Source organism: Sinohyriopsis cumingii, chromosome 14 (assembly GCF_028554795.1).
Source record: "Sinohyriopsis cumingii isolate HCF-2022 chromosome 14, ASM2855479v2, whole genome shotgun sequence".
Lineage (NCBI taxonomy): Eukaryota > Metazoa > Mollusca > Bivalvia > Unionida > Unionidae > Sinohyriopsis > Sinohyriopsis cumingii.
The window spans coordinates 49,591,641-49,604,258 of NC_142974.1; the positions used below are offsets into that span (position 1 = coordinate 49,591,641).

At 37.7% G+C, this 12,618-nt stretch overlaps 1 protein-coding gene across 1 annotated transcript in view; it reads left to right on the forward strand.

Moving 5' to 3' along the window:
* Positions 1-12,618, forward strand: part of LOC149783754 (uncharacterized) — a 63,125-nt gene that overhangs the window by 20,623 nt on the left and 29,884 nt on the right. The window contains exon 2 of the mRNA XM_089932901.1: positions 4,363-5,182. Within this exon, the coding sequence (XP_089789027.1) occupies positions 4,363-5,182 (820 nt within the window). The remainder of the gene's footprint in view (positions 1-4,362; positions 5,183-12,618) is intronic.

The window sequence follows — 12,618 nt, forward strand, 5'->3', positions numbered from 1 at the left end:
TCGACACGACTGGTTGTTCTCGCCATGGATACTTCTTGTTATGTATTGTTGGTTCAAAATGAAAATTACGTCGATCTGATGTCATATATGGACACCATGGAGGACATTTTAAAATTATCATCCGTCGATTAGCACAAGATTGTTATCGATCCTTTTCCTGAACTTCTTCAGGATTAACATGAAACTTTGCAATACCTTCATGCCTTCATGTAGTTTGATCTAAATGAAAAGATAAGCCAATCTAACTTCAAATATGGTCGCAACAGTGTTCATGTTTAACATATTATTCCTACTCCTCCTGAATGGATGATCATACTGACATGGTGTTTTCACTAAAAGACTTCTTATAACATTTATTTGGTTCTGAATGAAAATACATCCGATCTAATATCTAATATGGCTATCATAGTGACCATTATAACTTTAGGTCATTTCTTAAGGATGAGTATTTAGAGCATATTTGCACCTATTAATAACATCACTAGTAAAAGTCATACAGGTGAAATCAATTTGAAATATATTGCAAATAAAGTTTCATTCATCTTCCGGCAGTCGTTGCCTTTCACCTTCCGCAAATATAAAGTAAATGTCATATAGATCAAGAAGGCGTTTAACACCGACTATTTCAGTAGTGGTTATAATATTTATAAATTGATTCTAGATACCGGTATGGAAGAATTGCTAGTTGTCTTCATGTGATGTGTCAAGGGCCACATGTAGCATTGCGGAATCTATCCCTTTCCAGACCGGATGACCACAGCCAAGATCTATGATAAAAACAAACTTTAGAATTTTTGTATTCAATTACAAGATATCATTGACAACTCACCCAAGGACATGATGATTGTACAAGAATACTGGAGTGCAAAAATGGGAGCTGATTCACATAAAAAATGACAAAGCACTTTTGGACCCTTCTGTAATGAAGAAACATAAGAAATATTACTCGGGCTCTTGGAGTTTGCCGCCTACAACAATATTGCTGTAGCGAACACGTTCGGCCCGCACGAAACATTTACAAGATGGATCTTGCACAGTCCAGATGGACAACCTTTCAACCATGTGGACTACGTCTTAGTGAAAAGACGATTCATCACAGGATTGAATATCGCCAGAACACGAACTTTCCCAGGATCAGATATTCAAAATGGTCATGATTTATTAATGACAACGTTTCGTCTACACCTGACAATGATAAAATAACCATCCATAAATCAGATTTGACCTTGAAAAATTGAAAGATCTAAAAGAGGCAAAAGCCTTCCAAGCATTGATAGGCGGTCAATATGCATCTCTGATAACCATAGATAACCAAGACACCGATCTAGAATCCTTAACAACATGAACACAGCAGGGAAAAGAGGAAAAAGAGTTCATGAAGGAACTGGAATATACAGAGATATAAACATCATGATCAGGAGAAGCATGAAAAAGGCAAAGAATCCTGGATAGAATGACAATGCTGTCAAATCGACGACAGTCTGAGGAGAAACGACATCAAGATTGCAAATCAACTGGTGACAGTTTTCACTACCCATAAACAAGGGAAAACAAGCACATTCCAAGACAAATAAGGAAAATGCCTCACAGAAGATCAAGAGATCGTCAAGCGATGGACAGAATGATGTTAAGAATTGTACAATCATAAGACCCAATGAGAATCAGAAGTACTAAATTGGCCTCAAGCAGAAGAAATCGATGGCAACCTCATTTCTCGAGAGGATGTAGCAATTGCAGTTGGGCCATTAAAGAAACTAAAGTCAGCTGGCGTTGACAACTTACCAGAAGATCTCATTCAAGCAGATGGAGAAGAGATATAGACAGTTTTATTAACAATCTGCAGCAAGATATGGCAGACAGGAGAATGGCTCACAGCATGGATTCAATCTTTGTTCATCGTGCTCCCCAAAAATGGAAACCCTCAGCTATGCGATAACTACAGAACTCTCACTTGATCAGGTACCCAAGCAAAGTTAGACTGCTGATAATTCTCGAAAGACTAAAGCCTCAAGCAAAGAAAATTATAACTGAAGAGCAGACTGGCTACTGAGCAGGAAGGAACACCACAGAACAAATCTTCTATTCCAGACTCCTTTGCGAGAAATACCTTCAGCATCGGAAAAATCTTTAGCACGTCTTTATAGATTTCTTGAAGGCCTTTGATATGGTATGGCATGCGGCTTTATGGACAACTTTGAGAAACTACAACATCAGTTTAAGCCTGGTGTGGGTTGTTGTTGAGCACCTCTATAATAAGGCCAGCAGTCTGTCCTCATCAATGGTAGCTGCGGAGATTGCTTCGAAACAACAGTCGGAGTGAGACAGGAATGTATCATGTTACCTACAGTTCAACAATTATCTGGACGGGATCATGGATGATACCTTGGAAGACCACAGACGCACTGTCAAAATCGAAGGAAGAACAATCGCTTACTTTCGTTTCGCAGATGATATTGATGGTAAATCAAGAGATGAAAATGAACTGGTTGAATTGGTTGAGCGCCTCCAATGCATACAGTATGCAGATTAGCGCCGAAAAAAACAAAACAACAACAATTGATGACAAGCAACACCAATGGCATCAGTGCAGAAATAAAGGTCACTGGACAAAAGCTGGAAACAGTCTCAAACTTTGGATCAATTATCACAGAGGAAGGCTCCAAACTAGAACTATTGTGCAGGATTACCAAGACAAGAGCAGCAATAACAAGGTAGAGACCAATATGGAAAGACACCAAAATTGATCGTGGTTAAGAAATAAAGCTGATATTTTGGATTGTCGCAAGATATTGGGCATCATATACATTGACTATGTAACCAATAAAGAGATCCACAGCAGGAACTAGCTAGCCATTGGACCTATGAAACATCTCGACCACTGTGAAAAGACGCAAACTGAAATGGTATTGTCTTGTCCCAAGACTATCTGGACTGGCAAAAGCAATGTTGCAATTCACAATGCGAAGGTGCAGATGATGATGATGATGATGATGATGATGATTTTTAAGTGGCAATTATTCATTTCATTTTATTGATGTGGGTCAGTGGTTATTCTCGGGGTTTTCCTGTTTCTTCCTCCACCATTTATACTGGCCGCCATGTATTGCTTTACTTTTGCTGAAAATTGGCGTTAAACCCCATAACAACATCAATGTACTCGCTATATAATGTAGCAGTAACATTTATTTTTCTTTTACATGCGAATTTCTTTTATTGAAAAGTTATGACCAGGTAATAAATACTAATACAACTACATTTGGTAGATTCAGAAAGAGGGGTGAGAGGAGATACAGTCGGTTTAAGACACAAATTTTGAACTAAAACACGAAGATTTGTCGAAACTGAACCACACAAAGAGAATTCCAGGTTGGTCTCTGAGAACTACAATTACTGCTAATGATATTGATGATATTATTTGATATTTCTTTTCTCGCATCTACAGCTTTATTTTTTCTTCATTTACTTAGAAAGGTAAAACTCTTATTATAAAATGAATCGAATAAAACCCTTCAGGTAATGTGTCGATAATAATAATAATAATAATAATAACAATGAGAGGTTCAGTCTAGAAGGGTGCCATAACTACCGAACAGAATGTTGCTTCTACCAGCGTTTTAGAACTCAAGGTACTAATTCAATTCCCATAGATAACCTATGCAAACAACATGATATTAAATATTCAATAACTTAACATTTTTGAGTGCTCATGATCAAACCTATATTATCAGTATAGATGAAACGAGGGTGTCAACTTCTGTGTATAGGAAAAACAATATGAGCCGCTGCATTTTCTGGACTTATATGTGTTTGAAAAATGTGCCTTCTATTCCGCACCAAGACAGTTAAAGGACTGAAATAAAACAATGCCTCTCATGTACAACTAGGATAAGCTCTCAAAAGATTATTTTTTATTAAACATAACTTACATTATTAATCAATCCTGGTTAGCCAAACCCATATATACTTTATTTTATGTTCACAAATTTTCAGCCTGTTTCCCATTTTTTTTTATATATCATTAGTACCGTGTGTCCCTTAGGTACGGCCATAATAATAATAATAATAATCAGTACAATCGAGAAGGGATGAATACGTACCAAAGACGATTTTGGTTCATCGAGCGTTTTAGGTACGGCCATTGGTTCCCAGCGTTGATGGTAGGCGTACTAGATTATGAGCACAGACATCCTGGTTCCTAGATCGGATGTGTGTTGATAAATATAGGTTTGATCATGACCACTCATACATTTAAGTTATTTACTTTTTAATATAATGGTGTTTGGATAGGTTTACTATGGGACCTGAATGAGTACCGCGAGTCCTACTAGGTTCTGAGCAGAGACATTTTGGTTCCTAAATCGAATGTGTCGTTCAGACCCTACTCAATCACATGATGGACCTTGCTGGAGAAAAACCGTTTAAGTGTGAAGTTTGTAATAAAAGGTTTAGTGAGAGTGGATCGCTAAATATGCATATGAGGATACATACTGGAGAAAAACCATTTAAGTGTGAAGTATGTGATAAAATGTTTAGGCAGAGTGGACAGCTAACAATCCACGTGAGGACACATACTGGAGAAAAACCATTCAAGTGTGAAGTGTGTGATCAAAGATTTATTCATAGTGGAGGTTGGAATGTGCACATGAGGATACATAATGGAGAAAAACCATTTAAGTGTGAAGTATGTAATAAAATGTTTAGTCGCAGTGGAACTTTGAATATGCACATGAGGATCCATACTGGAGAAAAACCATTTAAGTGTGAAGAATGTCATAAAAGGTTTAGTCACAGAGGAAGTTTGAATGTGCACATGAGGACACATACAGGTGACAAACCATTTAAGTGTGAAGTATGCAAGAAAATGTTTAGTCAGAGTGGAGCTCTGACTATGCACATGAGGATCCATACTGGAGAAAAACTATTTAAGTGTGAAGAGTGTCATAAACGGTTTAATCGCAATGGAGATTTGAATGTGCACATGAAGATACATACTGGAGAAAAGCCATTTAAATGTGAATTATGTCATAAACAGTTTAGTCGCATGGGAATTTTACATGATCATTTGAGAATACATACTGGTGAAAAACCATTTAAGTGCGATGTGTGTGATAAAATGTTTAGTTTGAGAGGAGTTCTGAATAAGCACATGAGGTTACATACTGGAGAAAAACAATTTAAGTGTTAGGAGATCTTATTGTCCACATGAAACTAAATACCGGAGAAAAACCATTTGAGTGTGAAGTGTGTGATAAAAAGTTTAAAAAGTGGAAATATTAATACGCACAAGGACACACTGGAGAAAAACCATATAAGTGTGAAGTATGTGATGAAATGTTGAGGTTCAGTGGACGTCTGAAGATCACATGAGGATACATACTTGAGAAAAACCATTTAAGTGTGAATTATGTGATGTTTTATTCACAATGGATGTCCAAATTAACACATCTGAACACATGCTTGATAGAAAGCATATAAGTGTGAAGTATGCGATTAAATAACATTTGGAAAAAAACTGTTTTCATTTAAATTAAAAAATGTCAGATCATTTCAATTATTGTAATTCATGTAAAAGGACAGACAGATTAACTGATGATTTATTTTATTATCTGGATAATAATTAAAATAAAATCTATTACAAATACGCAATGAATAAAAGCATCAGCAAGAGAGTGTGTATGGTTATCGTGTATAGAAAATGTCTAACATTTCTAATCTGACCAATTTACGTGTTTCATTCATAGATATTAGTAAAAGATACTAGTATCAACTTCATTATTGAAATCTGTTGATAAAATATTAATTTGCACATGTTTGTTTTATTTTAACCCTTTTCATCTTATCCATGCATTTTGAAACTAACAGAATAACAAGCTTTCAAACTATTGAAACTATACTTGAAGCTATACTATTAATGAAACAATATGTATATGCACTAATTACAACACATTATTTTAAAGCTCACACTTCATAGATTGCAGGACAAAGCCACTATATCAATATTGTGGCAATCAAATCCCATGGTACACAAAAATGCTTACGAGGTAAGTAATCCCGAAATAACAGAATTATCCAATCTGATTAAAATCAGATCTCCACTGTCATAAGTGAAGGTCTTACAATGACCGCTTAAGCGTTGTGTTTTGGTGACCATTGAATCAAATTTCAATGATTAGTAGATGTAGCCTTTCAAGTTTAAAACTGACATGGGGGGGGGGGAAGAAGAAAGGTCGATTTGCCCCTTCACAAAGACTTTTGTGGCTTAAAATTTAAATGTGATAGAATTTTAATGCTCAATGCATTCAACTTTAAGGTTATGTGTACCCTTTCCTGGAGTGCCCTTGTTTTTGCTTTCCCTGCATGAGCTCACCACAGAAGAGCTGTCACAGGATCTTGGTCTCCTCTATCCGAATGACGTTACCAGACCATCTGAACTGGGCTTTCAGCAACTGTGCCCAATTTCTCAAACCACTGGCCCAGCTGACGCATTTTAAGTTGGAAACCCTGTCTTGCTATCGGATTAGCGTGATTTACAGCAGGGAGCGCAACTGGAACTGCTCGAGAGAAGGCCTGCGGTTTGTCCTTTGTAAAAATGAGCATTTATGTAAAATAGTCTCATTTTTATTTTTTTATTCTTGTTTCGGTTTTAAATTTTCGTTTTTCTTAAGATGTTGTTATTGATCGTAGTGATCTTTTTAATTGTAGTGTTTTTCACACGCGTCCATACGCTATATTTTGTTGATATTTTTTCCGAAAATTGGCTAAAATTCATCAGAGTATCATGTGACAATAGTCGGCATCTGGTGTCGCTATATAACTACTTTATATAGACTGCACTTTACAGTTTGCGTGTCACACTTGGCTTATTTGATGGTATTCTAGGTCTTTCTGCCATGTTTTTTTTCGAATTTGGTTTGGCTTCTGACCTGAAGAAAGAGTTCTGGTTGCATTTATTCTGCCATCTATTGAGTACATCATATTTGGATGGTCTTTGCCACAGTCAGTGAGAAATCTTTTTGTTATTTATCCCGTTGTTCTTCCATCATTCTGGCACAGTGATCAGTGTTGACATGGTGGTTTAAATCTTTCACTGAGACAATAATAACCCATGTTTTTCAGGGAACGACATCTCTCTTCCTGTTCACTGTCACTAATAGCTGAAGCAGTTTGACAAATTTTGGTAATTCAGCTTGCTTCTATTTTGTGTCCAATTTTAGGATGTGATTTGCACTCTCGGAGTTGTTGTTTGTCCATGTGCATGTAATTTTGCGGTTGTTGACTGGATCTATGATGATTTCTTTGAGCATTTGATACAATCTTTTAGCAAAGTAGTGTGAAACGTTCTCTTGCAGGCAGGTGAGTCTTTGTCATCAGTGATGGAACATAACTGCTTAGTTGTTTTTGGTGGGTGTCAACGTCTGTTTTTTGTAGAAGACCATTTTAGCCAAACACTAAATCAAAATCTTTCTGTCAATCTTTTAATGGGATCCCAACTTTAAATTTAATTTGTCTGCTTACTCTCTGCTTTTGATGGCGAGTACAAAGAACGTGTGTGATACCAGGCAAACAGCATTTTATACCGGTTTTGAATGCCAATTCCTCATCTGTGCTGATTGCCAGTTACTCGAGCAGGTTGTCTGTCAAGCTGTCAGCGACGTCATGGAGGAATGCCTTGGTGCTGGAGTTGGTATGGATGAAAGTTGGGCCGAACATAATCGGAGAGTCATCTGTAGATCACCTTTTAATGGAAAAATCTTTAAAAACTGTTTCAAACAGATGAAAATCACCAAGGTTGTTGGTCTTGTCCATTCCAAGAATGTTATTTCCTTCAATACAGCAGAAACTCTTAATATATGTGATCTGTTCGTTGTAAAGAGTCATGACTGGGTGTTGTCAGCCATTCACATGTTTCACAGTTTGGAGGAATTTCATTGTTTTGGTCATTTCTTCTGCGCAAACAATATGGTCGGCGATGTTCCCTGATTTGGATGGGCTGGGCTATGTTCTTGCTTTTGAATGTTTAATATTTTGGAGTTGTTTCTTGCTTCTTGGTTGCTGGTAATCGTCATTTCTTTTAGAACTTGCCATTCTCTCTACTTCCTTCACCCCTTTGCGCTCTAGTTCGTTTGCTAATCTTTTTCTAACGGAAGGTTTTGTTCTAATGTATGCAACGTTTTTGGACGGATGTTTCATGGATGCACGATAAGTTCTGGACGAGAATTTTCCAATTTAGTCAGCAAGCATGTTGTTGGTTGCAATATCAGGAAGAAGATTACCAGCTTTCTGGAACCACATTATCCGTCGCTTGAACTGATCCTGTCCTAACAGAGAGCTCTTTAGAGTTTGGTAAATTCTTTGAACATGTATGATCTCAATTGCTAATGGCTGTGGTTGTAATGACTCGTAGATACACTTTTTCTGACATTTCTCTTGATGCAGTCCTTTATCTTGGCATTTAACATTCATCAAAGGAATGCCATTTCTTTCAAAAAATGTTGTGGCTGGTGATGCATACTTGGCCCAAGTGCCATAGTTGTCCCAGAACTCAGCCCTTTTCCCCGAAGAATGTTCATGATGTTGTCAATGTTATGGATAATAAAATACATGCCATCTTTTCTTGCAGATGAGATCTCTTGTAGAACAACTGTGGATCTTCAATCATGTACCTGACAGATTTGAGATCCATGAACTTCTTTAAAGGATCTGGCACAAATTTCTCAAGGTATAATTCATCGTCTTTTTCGGAATCAGTTGCAGTGATGTAAGTTTGTGAACTGAATATTTGTTCACAGTTTATGTCAGGAACAGGAGCATCTAGTGATTTTCTTCCTGTTTGTATTGGAGATTACACTTCCTATATTGTAGATAAATATGGGACGTACTTGCAAGCAGCAATCGTCATTTAATTCAGAATCAAACATTTGCTGTGAGCGCGTATCCATCTCATTGTCTTCTATTTTTGAAGATGATTGGGATGGTGGAATTTGAATGTCTTCCACAGCAGGCTCCTATGACCATGTTGTAGATCCCTACTCGGTTTCACATATACGTTCAGCGTGAGTCTTTCCCGCCGAATTTGGGGATATGGGTGAGGCAGTGATCTTAATATAAACGGCTGTCAACTCTACGCACTCGGAATTTTGTGTCTGGGATACCAGGGATACACAGTGCTTGGGAATCCACAGTGTTTTTCTTTTCTTGAAGAAGCTGTTCTTGCTTGCAGTATTTGTGTTTGTCCACATGATGGTTATGGTTAGTTTCTCTGGATCACAGCACACTGGTGTAAATGCACAAGTCAGTTTGACAAAGCTATAATCTGTCGACCCATTAAATACAAGGTACCTTCACAGGTAACAAATTTGATAAGGCCATTGTACAAAAAACTGATACAGGTTTTCCAAGGGTTCTTTTATTTTCTCCAGTTGTTCCATCAGCTACTGGCTTTTCCAATGATTCCTTTCTTCTTCTTCTTCGTTTCCTTCTCTGGCATCCAGTCAGGATGGCCCATCGATCTAAATTTCTCCTGTACCTTGATCCAGTTTTTATTCAATCTATCAAAGTCCTCTTCTTTCTTTCTATTGTCTTGTACTTTTCTCTCCTTTGCCCATGTGTCTTTAATTACCTTTCTTTTAATTTCTTCTTTTTTTTAGCTGGCCTAGTCCCCACTGTACAAAGGACCACTCAGTCAATTCAGTGTCTCTTCTAGAAAGCACCTGACTTGGATTACATTATCAAGTGCTTCCAACTCTCACATACGGAGGTTGAATCAATCTTTTTATTTTTTCCACTTCTTCCTCAAGCATTCCTTGTACCATTGCTCTTGCTAATTTCAAACTGGTCACGAAGTCTAGATTACCAGGATACTTTAATTCCTTTTCTAGCTTTTCCATCGCACAGGTGACATCCATCATCCAGTGCCAACAGTTCTTTAACTCCTTGAACAACTATATGGACATTTTCTTTTATTCTGTGTAGAATGGCGCAAACGACGAAGGCTTTGACTTTATATATGTCAAGCACGGACGTGAAGGAAAACATCCCCAACTCTCACTTCACATAATATCTAGAATCCACACACGGGATGGAGAAAAAAAAACTTATTCTACTATCCCCAAAACCAAATATACTATCCACACACGGGAAGAAAAAAAAAGAAACCCAAAGTATACTATCAAAGCTTCAAATTATTATCCACAAACGGAAAAAAGCAAAACACAAAACCAAAATATACTATTCTCACACGATAAATAGCACAAAAAACATAACCATATACTATCTACAAAACCAAATATACCATCCACTCACGGGAAGGAAAAAAATTAACCTTATTATATCATCCACACAGAAGGAAAAAGAAAGAAAAAACACTCTACTATTCACACAAATGTACGCGAACGCTTACAAGCCTAAAAAGATCTACTATCCACACAAGCTTACGTGAGCTTATACAAACAGACGCTCACACCAGGAAAGGAGTGTCTATAATCACACTACTTCACATTCACACAAGTTGGCAACTTGAATAGTATATTTTCTAGATATCTGGTTAGCCCCGAGGTAATGCCGGCATCTCCCAGGCCTGGCACCACAAACACATCTACTCCAATCTTGCTCCCAGTTCAGTCTTGCTCTTGGGAGCGCATAGGCTGGTTGATTGGCTTCGGAATCCCAATCTTTCGTTTTTAGGATTCTGAAGTGTTCTTGTCTAATATGCCACACCCGTGGATGAGGAAGTTATGGTACTGCTAGTGTCTGCAGTACTTGTATAGGTTGTAGTCCTGCTACTAGTGGTTGTTGTGGCTGTTGTGCTGGTGCTGCCTGTGGAGGTATCCTCACCTCAGGTTTGACCTCACACAGAGGTCTCAACATGAGGTGAGGTAGGATTCTTCCTTCTCTTTCTTCTTTTTCCTCTCCTCCTAGTCTACTATTTTCTCTTCCTTCTCGATCGCCTCCATTGTCAGCTCAATCAGTAGCAGACTGGCATAATCCAGGTGCATTTGGAGTTCAATTAGTTTCTCTGTTCTACTCATTTTCTTCGTAGTTGACTGGTCAACGATGGGTTGCCAGAATGACGAGCGTTTCCCTTTATATTTGTCAAGCGTGGACGTGAAGGAAAACATCCCATGTCAACAAAACTTACATAGTCCATACCATTACTCCAATAAACATGGATCGCGTGGACTTAAAGAAACTCTCACTCACTTTTTACTTACAAACCTTAACTACTATCAAAAACTCACTATTTGACAAGGTTCCGAAACGAAGTGCTTATAGACACACTTCTAACAGAGATAAAGAAATGAAGTTCTTATTGACTCACCTCTATTTTTTAACTTACTAACTTATGATTGGCACTTGAATTAGTATCTCTTTTCTAGAGTATTGGATAGCCCTGAAAAAGGGCTGATTTTGTGGACGAGGATTGATGGCAATCTTTTTATTGTATAAGATTGTGTCCCCGCCTGGCGGCCGGCTTTCCCACAGGATAGGGCCTGCTTCTTTGGAAAGAGAAGAACTCTTTGGTGTCTACACGGCAGTCTACAAAACCTGTGTCTGGTTCCTGCTGATGGTGCTGCTGCCGATCTCTCTGCTGTTTCTGAAGTCTGTACTTCTCCGTCCATTCTTCTTTCTTCTTCCTGCTTTCCTCTCTGAAGAGCTCTTGTATCAGGTCTTCAGTTACTTTCAACATTCTAACATTCTCTATCTCTGAAGGATTCGGTATCAGACTTTTCCTGACATGCGATAAATGCACATAAGCTTTGATCAACTTGGCTAGTCTTGAGCACATCTTCATAAGAGGATGAGTCAACAATGGATGGTCAGATTGGAGACTTCCCCGCTTTACATTGTTCAAGCGCAGACCCGATAGAAAATATGGCAAACAAACGAAAGACGCATTTTTTTCTTCTTCAAAACACAACATTTTTATTCAAATGACTAACAACCAACCATCAACAATTTTTTTTTAAAATTAACAATTCAATAAACAACAAACAAGTTTTTCAAATAACAATCTATTTTTGGCAACGTTGTGAACTGAAGTTAGACTTCCACTGTTGGAAGTCATTGGGCCATTGATGTACACTACGTTTCCTAGCTAAAGACAAATAATAAACAATATGGTCATAAAACCATCGATCTACGTTCCCATCGTTTCTAGATGAGTGACGATCAAAATAGGTCGCTATATATTCTAAAGAATATCTGAGACTGCGTTGTTGAAGAAAATACACATAATATTGTCCATACACCATGGAATCTGTGCCTTGAAATTTCACATTGAATCGTGTTGTCTGAGAATTTCTTCTCATAAAGAGAATGATGTCTTCCAAAGGGGGCAATCTATACGAATCGATATACTCGACACAACCTTCTTTAGGAAAGTAGACGGCTACCTAGTGTGTTCCTGGGAGATGACTGTCGTCCGTCTTGATGACATAAGCTTGATGGTCTTGACGTTTACAATGAGGTAGTTCATCTTTACCACCCACGACAGGAGTAAAAGAAGCAGTGTACGAACTGTGGTTCAAAAGATAATAAAGTTTCCAGGTATCCATTTTTGTGTTGTTTTTCTTCACAGGTAATGATAAGTGATGAATTCAATCCTGACTTTCTCTGTGA